This window comes from Spermophilus citellus, assembly GCF_964194105.1.
Source record: "Spermophilus citellus genome assembly, chromosome: 15".
Lineage (NCBI taxonomy): Eukaryota > Metazoa > Chordata > Mammalia > Rodentia > Sciuridae > Spermophilus > Spermophilus citellus.
Genome location: NC_138195.1, coordinates 42,933,085 through 42,957,587, shown reverse-complemented (window position 1 = coordinate 42,957,587; position 24,503 = coordinate 42,933,085). Strand labels below are relative to the sequence as shown.

General features: G+C 37.2%; 1 protein-coding gene across 7 annotated transcripts in view; it reads right to left on the bottom strand.

The window, feature by feature from the left end:
- The window catches only part of TET1 (tet methylcytosine dioxygenase 1), a 117,521-nt gene that overhangs the window by 26,516 nt on the left and 66,502 nt on the right, over window positions 1-24,503 (bottom strand). For all 7 annotated transcript variants that reach the window (XM_081267099.1, XM_081267101.1, XM_081267102.1 and 4 more), the window contains 3 exons: window positions 13,655-15,923; window positions 8,818-8,908; window positions 8,155-8,248 (listed from right to left, as the gene is read on the bottom strand). In XM_081267099.1, the coding sequence (XP_081123225.1) occupies window positions 8,155-8,248; window positions 8,818-8,908; window positions 13,655-15,923 (2,454 nt within the window). The remainder of the gene's footprint in view (window positions 1-8,154; window positions 8,249-8,817; window positions 8,909-13,654; window positions 15,924-24,503) is intronic.

The window sequence follows — 24,503 nt, the reverse complement described above, 5'->3', positions numbered from 1 at the left end:
GGCAATAGATCTTTTTGATAACCTATCTCGGAATATTTCTTAGGCGGAGGATATATCTCAGTAGTAGAATGCAGGAAGGACATGGTTTTAATCTCCAGCACCCCATGCCCTAAAAAGATTAAATCAGGGATTTAATCCAGGGGCACAATAACTACTGAGCCATATCCCCAGCCTCTTTTAATATTTTATTTTCAGTTAGGCTATCACTAAGTTGCTTGGGACCTCATTAAATTGCTGAGGCTGGCATTATAGGTGTGCCCCAACATGCCTGGCTACTTTAATTTTTTGATACTGGGAACTGAACCCAGGGATATTACAACTTCATGGGCTTTACAACTGAGCCACTATTCCAGCTTCCTGTATTGAATTTTTAAAGAGAATAAAACAGGTGGCTCCTTTAGTGTATACCAGCAATAACCCAATAGAAGTTTGGTTTAGAGCCTAAATTAAACATAGAGAGAGGGATTATTTTAAGTAGAATGCATTGTAAATTATACTTCATTAGAGTTGCTAAAACAGAAAAATGTAAAAAACATAAGAATATAAATATAAAATATAAAGATTATAAAAAGAAAGAACAGCCCAGGAGAATATAATAGTTGTCCTAGATGAGAAGGCCAAACACTAAAAGATGTTCATTCTAGGATTAGGGGATTGGCTCAGTGGTAGAGCACTTCCCAGTATGTTTGAGGCTCTTCGTTGGATCTCCAGCACTACTGAGACAAGTGAGAGATTTTCACACCCTCCTCAGTCTACAATTCAGTTTGTTTCTAAAGTTCATGTGTAACAGTAAATGAGAATTAAGTCAAGAAAAAAGTTTTTAAACAAATGAAAGGAAATTGTCCTCTAAATTAAAAAAATGTTTCCTTATAAACACAGAAAACAATACGGTAGAACCGGACAAACAATGTTCCCCTCTACTGGGTTAATGAGTAAAGTTAATAGAACCAGTAGGAGGATATACTAGTGAAATTTAAAATCGATGAAAAATTGTCAAATTAATTACTGGTTGTCTACAAAAAAAAACATGGAGAGTCACAAATATTTTTGTCATTAAGTAGGGAAAGACATCAGTAAAATAAAACTCCTCTGGAGCCAAATAAGCTTCTCTACAAGGATAATAGCCAGGCACTCAGGAATAAAGGAAATTTAGATAAAGACAATGGCAGGCTGTACAATGGAAGTCTTGTTCACAAAAGTACAAGATAGGTTTTGAATAATAAATTCATGGGAGAAATACAGTGGTTAATAAATAAACACACACAAACTTACTTCCTAAAATGCAAATAATCAAAATAGTAATATTTTACTTACTAGTGTTAGAAGGACAAAAAAGATTTCAACATTCAATTAGTATTTTGCTTCACTTTAATCGAAGTTTCTCAACATTTAGAATACTATAGAATAATTAGCTTTTATCACAAGTAATATTGATCTTATCACTAATCTGTTTAACATGCTTCAATAGTTGTCATTTATCAATCAGTGTGAAGTTCAGTGGTAGAGTGCTTGTCTAGCAAAAAGAGGCCCTAGGTTACTAGGTTACCACAAAACAAATAAACAAAAAAACCATCATCTAGGGCTGGGGTGGTAGCACTTGCCTAGCATGTGTCAGGCCCTGGGTTCCAAGCAAGGACAGTGAAAACTGTAAAACCGTAACACTGTTTCACAGCTACCATGAACTCAACTGAAACATAAAATGGCTATGTTACGGGGCTGGGGATGTGGCTCAAGTGGTAGCGCGCTTGCCTGGCATGCGAGCGGCCCGGGTTCGATCCTCAGCACCACATACAAGCAAAGATGTTGTGTCCGCCGAAAACTAAAAATAAATATTAAAAAAAAAAAAAATGGCTATGTTACACTAGGCAGATACTGAAAGTACCAAAGAAGTGTAACCCAGGATGCCAGGTACCTTTTCATCGGCTATTATGGGAATGGACAGGAGGTACCTGATTTGGACACAGAAATCAGCAGCACCCCCCAAGACAACCATAGTAGATATTAGGAAGAACCTTGGAACAAAAAATTGAAGACCGAAAAAAAAGGGATAAATTCCAGCAAGATGGTTTGTAGACTTTTGAATACTCCATTTAGTTCACAACTCAACTCAGAACTATGGGGGAATCAGATGAGAGTAGAAAAGAAATTACCCCTCATGTATGCTCATTAACACATCTATCCTACTGCCTAATACAGTAATTCTTTGGAGGGAGCTGAGGAGCCCCTGAAATTAACAGGCATTGGAGCCAACTGGGCTGCTGCAGTTTGAATTCTTCCCACTCCTGTCATCATCAGGGGTTCCAGAGGTAGGGGAGTACAGGGAGTTAACTGAACGTGGGCACTCAAGAACTATATCACCTTTTCCATCCAAATCTACAGAATAACAAGACAACTAGTCCCTGACAAGACCCAAAGTGACAGAAAAAAGGAGTCAAAATTTCTGCCAAAGTCTAATAATTATGTGGGAGTATAAATGATCACCTGATAAGGACTCATTTCAAAGAAAAGAATAAAACAATGGAGAGAACAGGCAAAACAATCAATGTGAGAATGACTCCAAATGCAGGCTACTACTCAGAATTTCCTTTTAGAATCTGATGTGGTGGTGCATGCCTGCTAATCCCAAAGACCCAGGAAGCTGAAGGAGAAGATTGAAAGTTCAAGACTAGCCTTAGCAATTCAGTGAGGCACTGACACTTAGTGTAACCCTGGAATTGTAATGGAGGTTAATGTTTAATGTGGATTACACACAAAATGAATACACTAAGATGAAAGTAAATTTAGAGACACGCAATCCACTAGTTACAAGTTTATTAGATTCCTTAGTTCAAAATGAATGGCTGACTGGGTTTCATTTCCTCCCATACCCACAGATAGGACTTAATTATGCTGGTGGCACTTAATTATGCTGGTGTCACTCCAAATAATGTATAGAGTCCTAAAGACTATGGACTATAGTTTATTATATTTTGCATTTAACCTTAACTTAAAGTTCAACTATGGGTTAGACAACCAGATTTCTAGCTTGAATTCTTTTCTCCTCTTAGAAAAGAACTAATATTGGGGTGGAGATGGGGCTCAGTGACAGAGTACCTACCATGCGTGAGGCACTGGGTTCGATTCTCAGCACCACATAAAAATAAATTCAATAAAGTTATTGTGTCCATTTACAACTAAAAATTTAAAAAAATAATATGGAAAACATCCATACTACTTGAAGACACCAATTCAAATGCAAAATATTTGGTTTTCTAAGTATTATCTAACCTCAGTATACATTTATTCAACAGGAGCTTATTGTTTGGCAATGAACAGATTTGGTCTTTTATAAGATAACCTGGAAAGTGTGATTAAACTTACTATTTTTAGATTTCATTTATAAAACCTATTTCATTTCCACAAACATGCTACATCAATAACTGTTTTTATTATCAAAATGATTTTTTTTGGGGGGGTGCATCCCCCGCTAGTTCAGGTCTCTACCATGGAGCTACATCCCAAGCCCAAGTTTTTATTACTGAATGGTCATTAAAAGATATTAAAACTTTCACTCATTAAGTCACTCATCAACAGAATTTTATTTTATTCCTTCTATCTAAATTATTTTTGTATTTATGAACTAACTACTACACTATACTAACTACTAACTACTAACTAACTACTACACTACTACACTATAACTACTACTAACTAACTACTACACTATACTATACACTATACACTATAACTACTACTACTACTACTAACTAACTACTACACTATACTGAGATGTTCTTTTATTCTAGGAAGAAAAAAAGGAATATCACATAAGACAAAAGAAGAAAGCAATTTATCTATACCTGAGATTCATGGAAAATGCTGAACAAATACACTTTGTACCTAATAACTCACAGAGAGTGTTACAAGAAGTTTCTATGAACAATGAGATTCAAATTTTGTCTTAAACATACAGACATACTGCAATTCTGTTAGTGTCATTATTATTATTACATGAGAAGAGGTTTGGAAGTCAGGAAGGAGAAATCACACAAAACCCTATCATATAACTGAACTACCTTGGGTTAATTACACATTACGGAGGAAGACAGCTGCCATTTCAAGAGATATTTTTACTCCATGCTACTTACTAGGCAAATAAGTAATGGATCCAGAAATAACTAGCAGATGCAACTAAATGAATATGTCAACTACCAGTGCTAGATATTGGGAACTAATCCCTGCCATCTATTTTAGCAAAGGAACAAGGTGAAACATAGGGGCAAGATAAAAACAAAACTATTAGAAAACATAAGGTGAAGGTGTCCAGAAAAGGAACCAGAAAAATTAGAACAAATTGGACATAACTTTCCTATATTCAAAGATATTTATATATGAATATGTGACCAGCGAAACTCCACATCATATTCCATGTATGTGTGATGTGTCAAAATACATTCTACTGCCATGTATATCTAAAAAGAATTTAAAAAAGAAACTATCACAAAAGCTAGGGGAGATTTATCATTGGAGTTTTTTGGAATGTAACAATGTTCTTTTTTTTAAATACCTTTATTTTATTTATTTATTTTTTATGTGGCGCTGAGGCTTGAACACTCACAAGTGTTAGGTAAGCACTCTATCACTGAGCTATAACCCTAGCTCCAACAATGTTTATTTTTAACTTGGGTAGCTGTTTCATGACTGTTCATTTACACACACACACACACACACACACACACATTTTTGCAGGGGGAGGACAGTACTAGAATGCTGAGCTATATCCCCAGTTCTTTTTATTATTATTTTAACTTCCTGATTATCTCACCCAATCCCTTCCAATATCTTCAGTATCTCAAATCTAGAATACTTATATGCCCTGTTGAACCCAAAGGCTTCCTGGGGCCCAGAAAACTAAGCTTCTTTATGAGTATAGGTGTGTATATATATATATATAGATAGATAGATAGATAGATAGATAGATAGATAGGATCATTCTCGTTCCCTGGGAGCTCTCAGTTCCCAGAGCACAAGAACTCAACAATAGTAAATCTCCTTTCTTCTACCAGGATCTGTGCTTCATTGTGGACACACTTTTTGAGTATCAGGGCTGTGTGTCTCAAAGTATTTCCTTTCATTGACCCAGTGGTAGAATGCTTGCCTAGAACCAGTGAAGCACTAGATTTGATCCTCAGCACCACATAAAAAGAAATAAATGAAGATAATTAACAAAGCAAAAAATAATGCCACTTATGTTGGATTTCTATTACTGTATAACAAATTAACAAAAATTTAGGAACTTAAGCAACACAAACATATTATCCCACTTTCCAAGTGTGAGAAGTCCAATGTGTTAGCTGCTGAAATCCAAGGGGCTTTGATTCTTATCTAAGGCTCTCTGGCTGTTATAAACCCTTAGTTTCTTTCATTGCTAAGAGTGAGGCTCCGGGGCTGGGGATGTGGCTCAAGTGGTAGTGCGCTGGCATGGCATGTGTGCGGCCCAGTTTCGATCCTCAGCACCACATACAAACAAAGATGTTGTGTCCACCGAAAACTAAAATAAATATTAAAATTCTCTCTCTCTCTTAAAAAAAAAAAAAAAAAAAAAGACTGAGGCTCCTCTTTTCCTGGTAGCTGTTAGTCAGGAACCACTTGAGGTTGCTTTCAGTTCCCTGCCATGGAAGTCTCCATGGGCAGTTTACAACAACAGGCTATTTGCTTTCCCCCAGCCAGGAAGAGTCTTTTAGACAGGGCCTCTTAGCCTGGCTTTGAATTTGTAATGCTTTGAATTTGTAATCATCCTGTCTCAGCCTCACCAGTAGCTGAGATTATAGCAATTCCATTACAACTTACTTCTTTTTATAATTATGGACAAATCGTATTCTTACATTTTATAAACTTTGCTCTTGACATATTCCATAATGAACAGCATTGATCTTTAAGAGCATTATGATATAATATTCAAAAAATGAAAGCATTAGCCATTTAGAGAAGATACAAATAAGATAAACAAATTTTAATATGCCAATATAGTGCTCTTTTTATGGCAGGGAAAGAGGGGTTCTAGAGAGTGAATCCAGAGGAGGTGCTGAGCAACATCCCTACCCCTCCCACTTTTTTGGTACCAGGGATTGACTCAAGGACACTCAACCACTGAGCCACACCCTCAGTCCTATTTTGTATTACTTTGAGAGACAGGGTCTCACTGAGTAGATTTTTCTAAGATTAGCTTTGATCCTCCTGTCTCAAACTCCAGAGCATCGCACAGTGAAAAATTTATTTTGAGACAGGTTCTTACTAAATTGTTTACGCCTTCTCTTTGTTGCTGAGGCTGGCCTTTAACCTGTGATTCACCTGCTTCCGCTTCCCAAGTAGCTCGTTTTACAGGCATGTGCCACCACATCCAGCTCAATGTAGTGTAACTTATTTATTTTTATTGAAGAATGGATGTTGATTTTGTGCTTGACAGTCTCTAAGATGGCCCCAAAGTTCACTACTTCCTGATATTTGTGCTCTTACATTTTCCTGTCCACCAAACAGCACTGATCTACATAGGCACCATGAAGACACCATAGGTTCCCCTCTTTGGCCTTTTATTTCAGGGTGGGGGGTGCATGTAAAACTAACCTTCCAGGCCAAGGGAATATTTAACAGTTCTATAATGAAGAATTGAGGCCTCCAGCCAACAGCCATCAAGGATATATACTGAGGATATAGCTCAGTTGGTAGAGTGCTTGTCTAGCATGCACAAGGCCCTGGGTTTGATCCCCAGCACCATCAAAAAAAAAAACAACAACAAAAACAAACAAACAAAAACACACCTACGGCCTCAAACAGAGAGTCTGGAAGTGACTCTGCATCTATAGCACACTCCTTTCAGTAGTCAAGTTTCCAGATGACTACAACCTCCTGAACCCTCTGCCAAAAAGCACCCTTGTCAACTGCTCTTGAATTCCCAACCCACAAAAGAACATAATTGTTGTTCAGAGATACCACAGGTTTTCAGGTAATCTGTTAAGCATCAACATATCTTCTTAAACACTTTACCAATGAATTCCTTAGACTACTATTTAGAAACTAGATAGCTTACCCCTATCTGAAAATGCTTCAAATGCTTTCTATTGCTCATATAATAAAACCTCAACTGCTCACTATGGCTGACAAAACACTCATTATCTGGCATCTGCCCATCTTTTCACCATCACCTGGTTCTAACCCTTATCTTCAACTTCACTGGACACTTCTGGCATTTTTTTTTCTCCCAATGTCCCCTTTTTCTTTATCTAAGACCTTTTCTCTTATTGTTTCTGGGCTTAGGAATGCTCTTCCCTACATTCTTGGGAGTATTTTATTCTGCATAGTTTGCCTCTTTCTTTAGCTCACTCTATAGATTTTGTAAAATATTTTTTAGTTGTTGATGGACATTTATTTTATTTACTTATTTATATGTGGTGCTAGGAATCAAACCCAGTGCCTCACAAGTATGAGGCAAGTGCTCTAGCGCTGAGCTAAACTACATCCCACACTCTATAGTTTCTTCTGGAAAAAGGATGTATCTCTCTGTTGCTCAGACTGGGCTCAAGTGATCCTCCTGATTCAGTTCCCTAATAACTGTGTCAGTGGGCATGTGCATCCAAGCCCAACTTCACTCAATTCTGTTTCAATATTCCCTCTCCAGAGAAACCTGCCAGGATGACCCGGAAGGATCACAGCTGAAACAGAAACAAGATAAAACCATCACCATCAAATCAATATAAAATTGAAGTTATCTGATGGACTAGCTGACTGTATCTGAAGAAATAAATTCATGGAATAAAATTGATAGGAGAATATAAATTCATTACTATAGAGAATATGTAGCTGAGATACACAAGGAAAGTAAACCGGAAAAGAAACATGTAACACCTGAGAACAAAACTTTTTAAAAGCTCTGAGGGAAAACTGGTTTGTTTAAAAATAAATAAATAAATAAATAAAACTGGTTGTTTAAAATAAAAATGACAAGTGTTCAATATTCTAAAGGTGTACATCTAGCAATAAAATGCAAAACACAGGCAAAAAGAGACAACTTCCTTGTTATTACCTTGTGGCTATTTTCCTGATGCAAGCTTTCATGGGACCGCCCCAAAAAAGCATTTAACCTGTATTTTCAAACATTTCCAAATATCAAGTACTTACCCACTTAGCGATTGGACACCCATGAGAGCTTTTTCCTTCTTTTCCTGTGTATATGATTTGTTCTAGCCTTACTGCCTTTCCTTTATGGCCATACCTATTACAAAGCAGAGTGGAGGGAATACACTAATTAACTACAATCTACACTTGAAACAATTTGTTTTTAATTGCTATGTGCACACGAGATAGAGATGAACAGAAGTTAAAAAAAAAAAAAAAACACTCCTCATAAATTTACTCTTGCCAAAAAATTGCTTTTAATGTGGCAGACATTTCTATTTCATAGTTCTTCTTACTGATCCTTAAAGATCACTCTTTAAAAATAAACTGAGTCCAAGTCAAGCAACGGGAATGCAGGTTAACTTAATGTTCGCAGTGTTATTTTGAACTATTCTAACATTATATAATATATATATGAATAAGGATTCCTGAATTAATTATAGACAATTAGCCTTGCTTCCTCAGAGTCTTTTTAAGCACCCAGCAGCTCATAAGGAGGACTCAGGAGAACATATGGGCATTTTTCTTCTGAGCCCTAACAAACATCCAACTCATACTCCTCAAAATTCTCTTTTCACCTCATATTTATTCCCAGAGATAAGCTTATCTGCATTGAGTCAGGTCCACAATAAAGAATGATTTTAACAGGGAAACACATTTCCTCACCTATTCTCCATGATTTCCCTGACAGCAGCAATACTTGGTCCTGCCCCAAGGTGTGTATAATATGGGCCTTTGTCTTTTTGTATACCTCGATCTGCGGAAGGAATAAGATTATTAGACCCAAAGCCTTAAAAAATTTCATAGGGGCAAGGAACTCTTTTACTATTTTTGCTTTGTTTTTGTTTTAATTCAGAACCATGAATCTTTTCAAGATCTTAGTCAGCGAGGTTTTCCTGCTCCTAATGTTCTTTCTTTGTTTCTTTTTTAAACCAAATCAGAGGATGGGGTGGGTCATCTTTATTATCTGATCTCCTCCTTAAAAAAAAAAATTATAACTAAGGCACAAATTAAAACTTATCCAAGACTGATAGGTCTGAGAAGCTTGACCTCAATTCCTTTTAAAATTGAGCCTATCAATTTCCCTACTAAGAACTTATCTTACTTCACACACAATTATGTATTTAGATTGGAAATATACAAGAATGTTCGTTGCTACAATTACCAATAGTATCAAAAAAAGGGAACCAACCTTAACAAAAATCCCAGCAAATGATAAGTTAAATAAATCATAGGAAGTTTATATAGAATATAATAAAGTTACTGAAAAATAATATGTATAAACATTTTTAAAAGCTAAAAAAAATTAGAAGCTATAAAATTAAAACAGCAAGTTGCAAAGTGGTGCTTTGAAAAACCTATATTCAAACCAGAGACAAAATAAAAATCAGCAATAATGTTTATTCATATAGAAAAGTATAACAGGGATTTTTTTCTCAGAGAATAGAAAAAGATGTTTACATACTTCTGATTTAGAATCATGTATAACTAGAATCACTGGGGAATATCTGCATTTTATGCATTTCTGATCATGGTGTATCTAAACAAAAAAGTCAGTGATCATTTTGACTGGATATTAAATATAATATAGAATCACTTATGTGGTTTTGTTTCCCTTTTTTTTTTTTTTTTTGATACCAGGGACTTAACCATTGAGCAACATCCCTAGTCCTATTTTGTATTTTGTTTAGAGAAACAGTCTCACTGCATTGCTCAGGCCTCACCTAGTTACTGATGCTGGCTTTGAACTTGTGACCTTCCTGTTTCTGCCAGGATTACCAGCACTGCCCAGCTTTCTGTGGCTTCTTAGGCAAGGTACATAGATGAGATCTTAATTTATTGGGCATCTAGAGCACTAGTTGTTACGACTGATCTAAAGCACGGGCAGTTTTGCCCCAGCGGCAACATTTGGCAATATCTGCAGACATTTCTGGAAGTAATAATTTGTCAGGTCTGTGTGTTAGTCCTGCACAGTAGCACTAATATCCAGTGAATAGCTCCACAGGCTGAGACAGGAGGAGGATCCAGGGTTCAAAGCCAGCCTCAGCAATGGCAAGGTGCTAAGAAACGCAGTGAAACCTTGTCCTTTTTTTTCTTTTAATATTTATTTTTTAGTTGGATACAATACCATTATTTATTTATTTTTATGTAGTGCTGAGGATCGAACCCAGGGCCTTGCAAGGGCTAGATGAGTGCTCTACTGCTGAACCACAACCCCAGTCTCCCCCGAAACCCTGTTTTTAAATAAAATACAAAATAGTACTGGGGATATGGCTCAGTGGTTGAGTGCCCCTGAGTTCAATCTCCTGCTCCCCCCAAAAAAAACTAGAAACTTGACTCAAATTTGTTGTAGATAGGGCATTAGCTAATGCTAGGTGCTCCCTCCAAAAAAAATCAAATCCCACAATGCACAGTACAGCCTCCTGTGTTCTAAAATGCTGATAATTCGGGCTGGGATATAGCTCAGTGGAAGAAGGCTTGTTTAGATGCACAATGCCATGGGTTCAATCCCTAGTACCACCAAATAAATAATAGTGTTAAATTTGAGAAACACTAGATACCTATTACTACACTTCACTAGAAAATAATACCCCTGAAGGAAAGCCATTACCCTGCCTTACTTCATGATCCTACTTGGTCATCCTACACAGGTGAGCACAGTACCCTCAGAGGTAAACGATTAGACATAGATGTGACAGTGTATACCATAGTTTAATACTTGGTTGTGACTGCTTACTTTGCATGAGGAAAGGGTCTTGAAAAAAGACCACCATCTACTAGAACCATCCATACAATTAAACTAGACTTGTACAGGTTATATATTGATTTTTTGAATTGCTGGCCTTTTTTTCCATTTGCAATTATACACAGAGACACATTCTTCCTCTTATTCTTTGGATTTTTAAAGAAAGAGACAGTGGAGATTATAAGAATGGGCTCTAGTTGACACTGCCTGTCTCCTAATCCCAGTTCAGTCACTTTCAAATTGTGAATATCTCTGGGTCCCAAATTTCCTCATTTGTAAAATAGTAAAAATTGATAATAAGTATTCCCTATGCAAGAATGTTGTGAATTTTAGAAGGCATGGCATAGAACCAGACTCATAGTAGGAGCTACAGATGGTGAGCCATTTACCACTGTTAAACTCTTCTCTTTCCTTAGTATAAGAATCTCTCTTAGTTTCAGCCAGGCATGCCTGTAATCCCAGCAGTTTGGGAGGCTGAGACAGGAGGGTCAGGAGTTCAAAGACAGACTCAGCAATTTAGGGGGGCCCTAAGCAACTCATCCAGACCCTGCCTCTAAATAGAATACAAAAAAGGGCTGAGGATATGGCCAAGGGGCTGAGTGCCACTGGGTTCAATCCCTGGCAATGAATGAAGACCTCTATGTTTCAATTCAACTCTCTTCAGACTGTGCAGTGCTTCCCAGAAGAGGGTACCCTGGCACAAGGTTGTAAACCCAGTAGCCATCTACAAATGAGTCACATGCCCAGCCCTTTTTATTTTATATTTTCAAACAGGATCACAAAGTTGACAAGCCTGGCCTCTCCTGCCTCAACTTCCCAGATTCCCTGGGATCACAGGGATGCACCATCATGTCCAACATTTGGGCCATAATTTAAGTGAGACTGTTTTAATAACTAAACCTATTTAGATGGGGTTCAAAACAAGTTCTTTCACAAATTCTGTCCTGTTACAATTCTATAATCACTGAAATAAGGGGTTTTAATGAGAAGATTAAGAAACTATAATGACATGATCTATTTAATCTCTTTTTTCCCCCATCTATGATTACTGATTACTTTTTCTCTCCCTTTAGTTCAGTAGATTGAAATCAGCGGTGCTTTACCACTGAGCTACAACCAAATCTCTGTGTATTTTGAGACAATGTCTGGATAAATTGCCTGGCCTGAAACTTGAAATCCTCCTGCCTGAGACTCCTGATTCACTGGGATTACAAGCACACATCACCACACCCAAGCTCAATGGATTTGTTATATTTGAGAGCTTATGTGAAATTTGAACACAGTGACTAATCAATATGAGTCAAATTAAGCTTTCACATGATTCAAATACTAAGCAAATTTCTAAAGAACTACTGAAGAATCTTAACCCTAGCAAGACTTTTCTTAATTTTTTTTAAGTTGTAGATGGATACAATACCTTTATTTTGTTTATTTATTTTTTATGTTGTCCTGAGGATCAAATCCAGCACCTCAAAAACTCGAAGCAAGCACTCCACTGCTGAGCCAAGATCCGAGGCCTACACCAGGCCTTTTAACCACAGATAAAAGTAAATGTTAAGAACCATGTAGTGGTGCATGCCTATAATCCCAGCAATTTGGGAGGCTGAAGCAGAAGGTGTTTAAGTGGCCACCTGGGCAATTTAGAGAGACACTGTCCCACAACAGAATATAAAATAAAATTTAAAAAATGAAGCTTGGTGTGGTGGCACATGCTGTAATCTCAGCAGCTCAGGGAGGCTAAGGCAGGAGGACGGCAAGTTCAAAGCCAGCCTTACCAATTTAGCAAGGCCGTAAGCAACTTAGTGAGACTCTGTGAAAAAATAAAAAATTAAAAGGGCTGGAGATGTGGCTCAATGGTAAGCATTATTACTAACAATGCCTAGTACTAATAAAAAAATATTAATTTCTCAATATTCTCTTTCAATGACTCCTCAGGCACAAAATATACTGTGACTCCCCCTACTAGGACAAACTTATCCACTGAAATAGAAAACTAATATCTGCAGAATAAGTATTAAAATACATTAAAACTCAAAAAGATTTATGAATTCTAGCAGTAACTGACATAAAAGAATTTCTTAATACATGGATACACATTTTCAATTGCAAAATAGAGAAGCAGTAGAACCTGGCTGAAAAAGAAATAAACCATTCTTAAGTGGATGAGACTTTGTATAGTTATTTGTTAAGTTCTATATATTCTCTGTATGCACCTACTAGCTAACCAGAAAAAGTTTTTAATGAAATCCTCTTAAGTCAAAATTCTTCTAAATATTGGGAGAATAATTACTCTTTAATAAAGTATTAAAGAAATCCTTCTTAGGCTATGACACTAAACTTGAGACCTTTTTTTTTTGATGTTGTTCTGAGGAATCTAACCCAGAATCCTTTACCAACTTCCCAGACCTTTGTTATTTTGACATAGGGTCTCACTAAATTGCTGAGGCTGACCTTGAACTTGTAATCCTCCTCTCTCACTCCCTGGGATTATAGGTCTGTGCCATCATGTCCAGCAACTTGAGACATTTGCTTGGAGAGAAAGTTTACCTTTACTTTTCTGCACTATGAGTTGAAATATCTGTCTTTTCTGAGCAGAATGGATTAAATGTCTAACAGAAAAATGGGTACAGAATTATTTAGTCCACCTTACCTATGGGGGAAAGAATATTATTCAATGAATCAGACAGGATTCATTGAATCTGTCAGGATGTGTGACCATTTCTGCAGAAGAAAGAACACATCTATACAAGCACTTACCAAGACAGTTGCAAGCCGGAGCTTCTGATTCTTTTGTTGCAGCCGCCAATTTTTTTGCAGGGTTACTAAGAAAGTTCACAGCATGATTAAAACTTGTCTGTACACCGTCTCCCAGTGAAAAATCTAATGTTTCAACACTAGATGAACAGACCGTCTCTTCAGTTTTGGTAGAAACCACTCTAATTCCTCCTGAACTTCCTGCATTTACATTCCTGAGAATATGTGCAGGGTCTGGTAAGGGTGTCTCATAACAGACACCAGGCAATGTTGTCAGTCTCTGATGCACAAGATGCTCTTGAGTATCTTCTTGAAACTGTGTTTGGTCATCAATAGCCATCACATCAGCACACTGGTTAGGTGGAAAGGAGGCCTGGGGCAAAAGATGAGCTTTCTGATTGACATTCACTGTTGACTGTACCTGAGAATTACAAGCTTTGTCTGTAAACTGCTGCCCATCAGATTCTGTTTTGTTAGGAAATAATGGGAGAGAATCCAATGGTTCAACCTTCATCATTTTTTGCTGTACTGATTCAGTGTATCTCTCAAATTTTATCTGAGTGAGTGGAGGAAATAATTTTTTCTGTTGTAGGGATAAACTGGCTTGAGTCAGTGGTTTGAGTACTTTACCAAAATGAGGAATTTTCCCCAGCAGAATAGGAAAATCATGTGACCCAAATTGACCGAATCTTTGAAATTTGGATGCTACCCAAATATCATGTAACTTACTATACTCATAGGACAACTGCTCCTGCTGCTTTTGCTCATTTTCTTGACAGTTTATAGCTAGAGGCCTCTTTTTCCGACGATCTCTTGATGGGATAGATTTTGTCTTTTTCTGGGTTGTGTTCTTTCGCTTTGGTAATGATGGAGCTTGATTATTTTGCACACTTGGTGGTGGTTTCTGTTGAATTGCGCCCTTCTCCTGACTAATTTTTTGCTGCACATTATATGGAACAATGCTTGTTGGGGTACTTTCAATATTCTTTTCCTCTGGTTTTACATAGTTGAAATTAATGATTGATGCAAGTTGTGTTAATTGTGTTGCAACATCTTCTTCAATTTGACTGTAGGATACATCTTGACTTGATGCATCATCTTTTGAATTTACACTTTTATTACTGTCCAATAACTGGTTAGATTGCTCCAATTTATTACTTCTTGGCGACAAGTGAGACAAGTCATTAAGACTAGTTCTGCCTTCCAATGCACTTTTATTGGTATCAATATTAGATGAATTTGATTTTGGGGAAAAAAGGGAGTCAGAATTTGATACTTTTGAATGTTCATGTGGTTCTACAGATGCTTGGGTAGTGGCTGAGCTGTACTGTGACTTGGACATGGTATTTTGGCCATTGAACACTACTGTGTTGCATGAACTTTCCTTTTGGAGAGGTGGACAGTTATGAAGGGTTGGAGAGTTTGGGTCATGGAGGTCTTTTGTTACAGAATAGAGGATAACTTTGTAACTATTACGGAAACAAGCTGTTGTCTGATCTGTTTCTTCATCCTTCTCTGACTTCGATGGTGAAGAATTCTCTGATGGGGTTTCTGACAGTTGTGTGAGGGCCTCTATGGCGACCAATTGTTCTATAGTTAAATTCCTATCTTGCATCATGGATAAAATACATGATGTAACTGGAGACCCATCTTTTGTTTCTTTACTTGGTATGTTCTCAGGAGGTTTTGGTTGATCACCTTCATTGTGTGCATTAGTATGACTATTTAAGTTTGCAGAATTTTCAACCAATATGCAGTTAAAGCCAGGCTGTGGGAAGGGTAACGTGTGACTCTTCCCCTTGAGATGACCACCACTTGCACTAGAAGGAATAGAGCTCATGGCATTGTTATGATTGGCAGTATCTTTCAAAAATTTACAGGGATTGTTTTCCAATGACTTATCAAATTCTTCAATATTAAATTTGTTAAATGACACATTTGTTTCACTTGGTAAACACTGTACATTTGTAATGCCATTACCTATTGTTGGTACAAACAACTTTGGAGGTTTAATTTCTTCCTTATCATCTTCACAGTTTTTTGATTTTTTAGCCTCTGTTACACTTTCTCCTTTGACCTGATCTGTTAAATGTATTTTCTTGTTTTGTGTCCACCTCTCCACCTTGATACCTGTCATGCTTTCTTCATTTTTAGTTACATTTTCAAGGGGATGTGTGTTCAATTCCAAACTGTATTCTTCCCCATAACCACATCTGCTGTATTCCATGGATTCCGACTTGGGGCCATTTACTGATTTGTTGTCAAAATCTACCTGTAAAATAAATACAGAAATTACCCATATTAACTACTTAAATATCAAAGTTACAACAAAAGGAATTTATAATTTAGTATCAACGAAATGTGAAGTCTTTATGGATATAACCTAAAAGATTATTATTTCTGCCTTTCATACATTCAGATAAGTCATAAAATACCAAAAAGTAGAATACATGATGAGAGAAAAAAAAATTAGAAACTATCATAATATCATGCAGATTAATGTCAAAACTTCATGTCTATTTTCTTTTCTCTTTTTGGTACCATGGATTAAACCCAGAGGCACTTAACAACTGAGCCAAATCTCAATCCCTTTTTATTTTCAATTTTCAGACAGAGTCTCACTTGGTTGTTGTCCTCAACAAATCTTTGTTGCTTTGAACTTTCAATCCTCCTGCCTCAATCTCCTGAGGTGCTGGGATTCTAGGTATGTGCTACCACACACCGCTCAAAATCACATGTGTTTTAAACAAACATCCATTCCTTTTTCCATATGTAGTTATAAAATGTTTAATATTGGATTCATTCAATGGGCAATATCAATCATTTAAATGCTAATTGAATTGACAAAAACCTTACATACAAAAACAATACAAATCCTAATTGTTGAATTTTCACAAAATGAATAGTGATGAACCCAGTTCTTAAGCAAGAAACTCCTCTGTCCTGTCTTCAATCAGCCTTCAACAGATAAATATTCTCCAGATAAGTAAGATCATAGACTTCTTTCTTTTCTCTCTTGGTACTGGGGAGTGAAACACGGATTCTTTGACTCTGAATTACACCCCTTTCCTTTTCATTCTGTATTCTGAGACAAGGTCTCACTAAGTTGCTTAGGACCTCATTAAATTGCTGAGTTCCATATTCAGCAATGTAAATTTTTTATAAAAATTAACCACTGAGCAAATGCACTGTGTAGTTGATAAGTTAACAGACTTGGGCATATCTAGAGTTAAAAATATCTGCGGTTTTTTGGTATATGTGTGGTATTACAGATTGAACCACCATGCCTAGCAAAAGTTATCTCTTTCTCAATACTAGAGGAAATTTTGATTCCAACTTCATAGAATACAACAAAGATTATATATATATATATATATATATATATATATGAATTCTAGTCAAAATAAGCATCAAACACAAACATACACACACAGAGGTCTTGAGTATTGAACCCAGAGGCACTTTACCACTGAGGCATATCAAAGCCCTTCTTATTGTTTGTTTTTAGATAGGGTCTCACTAAGGCTAGCTTTGAACTTGTGATCTTCCTGCCTCAGCCTTCCAGAGTCAATGGGATTACTGGCATGCACCACTGCCTCAGCCTCCTGAGTTGCTGGGATTATAGGCCTGTGCACTATGTCTGGTATCCAATTTTTGTTTTGAATATACCCCTTGATGCTCTATCACTGCAATTTATTTTAAAATGGACATTTATTTCTCTTCCTCTCTCCCTGCTTCTCCTTATTGTCTAATCTCTCCCACTCCCCAATCTCAGGAGAAACTCCATAACCATTCTTCCTCACCCTAGGCAGAGTTATCTGTCCTTGAGCAAACACCTACCCCAAGGAACAAGTAATTCAGACTTTGGGGATGGTACCAGAAGATCACTGACAGGACTATCACCCAAATTAACAAGTGAATTACAACTTCAGGCTAGAGAAGGCTTGGAATATAGCCCTTGAATGATCTCTCTAAAATCCCCCCAGTTCCTGTGGATGGGCAGAACCACTGCTTTAGGAAAAGCAATAAACCTTTTTCCTTTTTCTCAAAACCCTGTCCTCATTATTGGATTGGCATGGTGACAAGGACAGACCTTTCTGCAATCCTAATATAAAGAAGATCTTAGAAGATGGAAAAATATACCCTGTTCATGGATAGGCAGAACTAATATCATCAAAATGGCGATATTACCAAAAGATCTCTATAGGTTTAATACAATGCCAATCAAAATCCCAACGGCATTTCTTTTAGAAATAGAGAAAGCAATCATGAAATTCATATGGAAAAATAAAAGACCCAGAATAGCAAAAACAATGCTAAGCAGGAAGTGTGAATCAGGCGGTATAGCGATACCAGACTTCAAACTATACTACAGAGCAATAGTAACAAAAACAGCATGGTACTGGTACCAAAACAGGCAGGTGGACCAATGGTACAGAATAGAGGACACAGAAACCAATCCACAATATTACAACTATCTTATACTTGATAAAGGGGCTAAAAGCATGCAATGGAGGAAGGATAGCATCTTCAACAAATGGTGCTGGGAAAACTGGAAATCCATATGCAACAAAATGAAACTGAATCCCTTTCTCTCGCCATGCACAAAAGTTAACTCAAAATGGATCAAGGAGCTTGATATCAAATCAGAGACACGGCGTCTGATAGAAGAAAAAGTTGGCTACGATCTACATACTGTGGGGTCGGGCTCCAAATTCCTCAATAGGACACCCATAGCACAAGTGTTAATAACAAGAATCAACAAATGGGACTTACTCAAACTAAAAAGTTTTTTCTCAGCAAAAGAAACAATGAGAGGTAAATAGGGAGCCTACATCCTGGGAACAAATTTTTACTCCTCACACTTCAGATAGACCCCTAATATCCAGAGTATACAAAGAACTCAAAAAATTAGACAACAAGATAACAAATAACCCAATCAACAAATGGGCCAAGGACCTGAACAGACATTTCTCAGAGGAGGACATACAATCAATCAACAAGTACATGAAAAAATGCTCACCATCTCTAGCAGTCAGAGAAATGCAAACCAAAACCACCCTAAGATACCATCTCACTCCAGTAAGATTGGCAGCCACTATGAAGTCAGCTATTCCCCTTCTCGTTCTATTCCCTAAAGAACGAAAGAGAGCATGCTACAGGGACACTGCTACATCGATGTTCATAGCAGCACAATTCACAATAGCAAGACTGTGGAAGCAACCTAGATGCCCTTCAATAGACGAATGGATAAAAAAATGTGGCATTTATACACAATGGAGTATTACTCTGCATTAAAAAATGACAAAATCATAGAATTTGGAGGGAAATGGATGGCATTAGAGCAGATTATGCTAAGTGAAGCTAGCCAATCCCTAAAAAACAAATGCCAAATGTCTTCTTTGATATAAGGAGAGTAACTAAGAACAGAGTAGGGACGAAGGGCATGAGAAGATGATTAACATTAAACAGGGATGAGAGGTGGGAGGGAAAGCAAGAGAGAAGGTAAATTTTGTATAACCAACAGGGTTATACAAAATTACATACAAGAGGAAGTGAGGGGAAAGGGAAAAATAATACAAGGGGGAGAAATGAATTACAGTAGAGGGGATAGAGAGAGAAGAGGGGTGGGGAGGGGAGGGGAAGGGGGAGAGTAGAGGATAGGAAAGGCAGCAGAATACAGCAGACAGAGTATGGCAATATGTAAATCAATGGAAGTGTAACTGATGTGATTCTGCAATCTGTATACGGGTAAAAATGGGAGTGCATAACCCACTTGAATCAAAGTGTGAAATATGATATATCAAGAACTATGTAATGTTTTGAACAACCAACAATAAAAAAAATAAAAAATAAAAACTCAATTTCAGTTGGTTAAAAAAAAAAATAAATAAATAAATAAATTTTTTTTTAAAAAAAGAAGACTCACCTAATGGTACATGCCTATAATCCCAGCAATTTGGGAGATTGAGGCAGGAGGATAGCAAGTGTGAAGACACTCTGCGCAACTTAGTGTGTCCCTGTCTGAAAATGATAATAAAAAGGTCTGGAGATGTAGGTCAGTGGTAGAGTGACCCTGGGTTCAATCCCCAGTACCACAAAAATACATAAATAAAAATAAAAAGGGCTGCAGTTGTGGTTCAGTGATAGAGTGCTTGCCTAGCATGTGGAGGCAAGGGTTCAATTCTCAGTAATGAACATAAATAAATAAAAACAAAGATCCATTGACCCCCCTCTCCCCCCCAAAAAAAAGCAACAATGCAGGAGAAAAATTACAACAAGTTCAATTTGGTACTAATTAACAAAGTTTAAGATTACAATGGACACTTAGAACAACATAATTTTTTTTTAGTGGCTTCTTAGATTATGGGAATTATTGTTCTGAACTCAATGCCTTTTTTTCCTTTTTTCTTTTTTTTTCTTTTCTTTTTTTTTTTTTTTGGTGGTGCTGGGGATTAAACCATGGCCTTGTGCCTGTGAGGCAAGCACTCTACCAACTGAGCTATATACCCAATCCTCAATGCTTTTTAATTCAACTATTTGTAAAAGTACATTAATTCTGAGTAGTGGCACAATAGCACTGCTCATCAAAATACTGGCACCTTATATCCAAAGTCAATATATTCAGAGAGAGTACATACCAAGTTATTCAGGAAAGTCAGCAAGTTTAGAAGCCCATATGGACATTGATCCTGGAGGAGGTAGTAAAAGGTCAAGTTTTTCTTGGACTATAACCCTCATTATTTCTGTATATCCCTCATGTTTTATCTTTTTCCTAAAATTTTCAATTTATAATTAGGAGATATTTGTATTTAAAGATGTAATAGTAGAAGCAAACAGTAAACAAATTAAAACAACTACATATTGCATGGGCTGGGGATGTGGCTCAAGTGGTAGCGCGCTAGCCTGGCATGCATCGGGCGCTGGGTTCAATCATCAGCATCACATAAAAATAAAGATGTTGTGTCCACCAAAAACTAAAAAAAAAATATTAAAAAATTCTGTCTTTAAAAATAAAACTACATATTCCAGATTACCTAACTCAGTGACAAAATTTCAATCTCACTAGTTTTACAAATGCAACTTATAAAGACTCACCATAAAAGGCAAATTCCCAAGACCCAGTTTATTATTGTTGTTATTATTATTATTATTATTATTATTTTTAAAGAAAATCTTGGTACGTTGCCCAAACTGGTCTTTAACTCCAGGCCTCATGTGATCCTCCTGCTTTAGCTTTCCAAACTAGCTAGGATTATATAGATATACATTGGTATAGGTATAAATTACACGAGCCCCAACCTCCATATTTTGTTTTCTTTAATTTTGCATTTTTAGAGATCAAACCCAGGGCATCCCTCATGCTAGGGAAGTGCTATATTATGGAGCTATCCTCACAGATCCTGAAGACGCTGTCTTTAAAAATATACCTGCACACCTTCTTAAGATTTCTAGAGGGCTGGGGATGTGGCTCAAGCGGTAGCTCGCCTGCCTGGAATGGGTGCGGCCCGGGTTCCATCCTCCAGCACCACATACAAACAAAGATGTTGTGTCCACCAATAACTAATAAATAAATAAATATTAAAAAAAAAAAAAGATTTCTAGAAATCCATTCCCAGACAAATCCTGTTTTCCACTAAGGTTTGGTCTCTATCTCTCCTGTCTGGAATGTTCCCCAGATTAAAGACAATGTTCCTGGACCTTGCCTAATTCCATCCAAAAGGTCATTAGATAAGGAGTTAATTCTTAAACAGGCATCAAAGAAAGGTTTGGACTTTCCATAATGCCCACAGGACCTTGAGTCTATAGCCAGCCACCTTCTCCTTAAAATCAACTTTCTCCTTAAAGAGAAAAATAATGTCCATTTCTATCTTGGCTTTCTAAGAACATAGGCTCCATCAGCACTTGGCTGGTGATGATGTTCGTAGAGGTGTTTACATAGAAAAGAAAAATCAGAGAGCCAAAGTTTTGAGATCTATAAATCTTCCTCTCTTGGCTTCATTCCTACAGAGTATAAGAAACTCAAGTCTTATCTATCTTAAGCAAACAAAACTTTTTTTTTTTTTTAAGAGAGAGTGAGAGAGGAGAGAGACAGAGAGAGATTTTTTTTTTTTAATATTTATTTTTTAGTTCTCGGCGGACACACCACTATCTCTATTCAAGTAGTAAATATTGGAATCCGGGCTGGGGATGTGGCTCAAGCAGTAGTGCACTCCCCTGGCATGCGTGCTGCCCGGGTTCGATCCTCAGCGCCACATACAAACAAAAGATGTTGTGTCTGCCAAAAACTTAAAAATAAATATTAAAATTCTCTCTTAGGCTGGGGATGTGGCTCAAGCGGTAGGGCGCTCCCCTGGCATGCGTGCGGCCCGCATTCGATCCTCAGCACCACATACCAACAAACATGTTGTGTCCCCCGAGAACTAAGAAAAAATAAATAAATATTTAAAAAAATTCTCTCTCTTTCTCTCTGTCCCCCTCTCTCTCTCACTCTCTCTCTTTTAAATAAATAAATAAATAAATAAATTTAAAAAAATAAAATTCTCTCTTAAAAAAAATATTGGAATCCAGGTGTGCTTTCCCAGTGAGCTACATTGTAATCTCTTTTTATTTTTTGAGACAGGGCCTTACTAAATTGCTGTGGCTGGCCTTGAATTTAAGATTCTCCTTCCTCAACTTCCTAAAAAGCTAAAATTTCTGGATGGTGCCAGCCTAGAATGCCATGCTTCCACCAGTTTGGAGGAGAGGTAAAAACACCATAAAGATTCCAAAACTAGGTAGGCGAGTGGGCATGTGGCTCAGTGATGGAGTCCTGGCTTAGCATGTTTGAAGCGCTGGGTAGGAAGGTAAGTAGAAATGTAGGTAGATTAAGACAGAGGGGGGAAAAAGATAAAGAAGAAGAAAGAGTGAAGCTGGGAAGGAAGGAAGGAGGAGGGAGGGAGGGAGGGAGGAAGGGAGGAAGGAAGGAAGGAAAGAAAAATAAAAATTTGAACAGGTAAGGTAACTTCAAGAACCACCATTCCAAAGCAAGCAAGCCCTAAATTGCAAATTTTACAGACTTGCCACCTCTGTTATCCCCACACCAGTTCCTCCCAACATTCTTGCTGAATGCTCCTGGGCTATTTTAAGTAGCTTCTGGGAAGAAATAACTTCAACCTAGAATGCCCTTTATTTAGCCTTTAAACCCTCCCTCCTCTAATCAGCCCCAAATGGCCCTATTCATCTCTCCAGAACTGGACAAAAGGTGACCAGAGAACTCTGTCATTTCTTAACCAGGCTCACTCAGATAAAACTAAACACTTCTTCCTTTACTATTTCTACACAGATCTTTATCAAATCAATTGAGTACACTTACTTGTATGCAATGCCTTCTCCACCATCTGGACTTTAGTCCCTAGAGGGCAAGCCTTGGTGGTTGTCCTCTAGGCTCCAAATTGTTTTATTTGGGGTCTAAGAGGATATTAGAAAATAGAATGGAATCCCAATATTTGCAAGATTGTGTGGAATGCTCTAATCAGTAAGAAATTTAACATTAAGGATGTTACTTTGTACTTTCCAAAGGTTCATACATACAAATGACAATTGCTGACTTGAGATAATGGATACAGTAATGTTTATTATAGGATTCTTTAGATCTGTTTGGAAATTTTTTAATAAAAAATTGGATGTTTACTTTATTTTAATTTTATTATTATTTTTTCATACTAGGGATTAAACCCAGAGATACTTTACTGCTGAACTGCATCCTCAGGCCTTTTATTTTGGGACAGGGTCTCACAATGTTGGTGAGTGTCTCCCTAAATTGCTCAAATCTGCTATTCTTCTACCTCAACCTTCTAAGTTTCTGGGATTACAGGCATGTACCACTGTACCACTTTTTATTTTAATTTTTAGGTGCTGAAGCTGATTTCCATTTTAAGCATGCATAAGTACATGCTCTACCACTGAGCAACATTGTCAAGCCTTGGAGTTTATCTTAATAAACAAACAAACAAATAAATAAATAAATTGAGTTTAAATGGGGAAAACACATAGACCTTCCACAATGGCTCAAACAGGAATTTTTTTTTTTTTTTTAGAGAGAGAGAGAATTTTATTTTTAATATTTATTTTTTTTTTTAGTTCTCGGCGGACACAACATCTTTGTTGGTATGTGGTGCTGAGGATCGAACCCGGGCCGCACGCATGCCAGGCGAGCGCGCTACCACTTGAGCCACATCCCCAGCCCAAACAGGAATGTTTTTAAACTCTATATGAGTGTTCAAACATTTGTAACAAACATTGCATTCTTCACTTTGTTTTTTGTACTAGGGATTCAACCCAAAGAAACTTTACCACTCACTTTATCCACAGTCCTTTTTTTTTTTAAGACAAAGCCTGCCAAAATTGCCAAGACTAACCTCAAACTTAGGATCCTCCAGATTCAATCTCCCAAATTGCTGGGACTATAGGCATATGCCACCACCCACAGCAGTTCTAGTCTTTTATTTATTGCCCCCTTCAAAAATGTCTCAAGACCTAAGCATGGGGCTAGGTGATTAACTCAGTGGTAGAGCAAACACCTCCCACACATGACACACTGGGTCCCATCCTCAGCACCATATAAAAATAAATGAAATAGGGCTGGGTTTGTGGCTCAGTGGTAGAGTGCTTGCCTACCATGTGTGAGGCACTGAGTTGGATTCTCGACACCGAATATAAATAAATGAATAAAATACAGACTCATCAACATAAAAAATTAAAATAAAACAAATGTAATAAAAGTGTGGTATCCATCTACCACTTGGAGATGAGGAGTAGACATAAGGATCCCTAGGCTGACTCCGTCACCCACCATATTTGAGACATTATA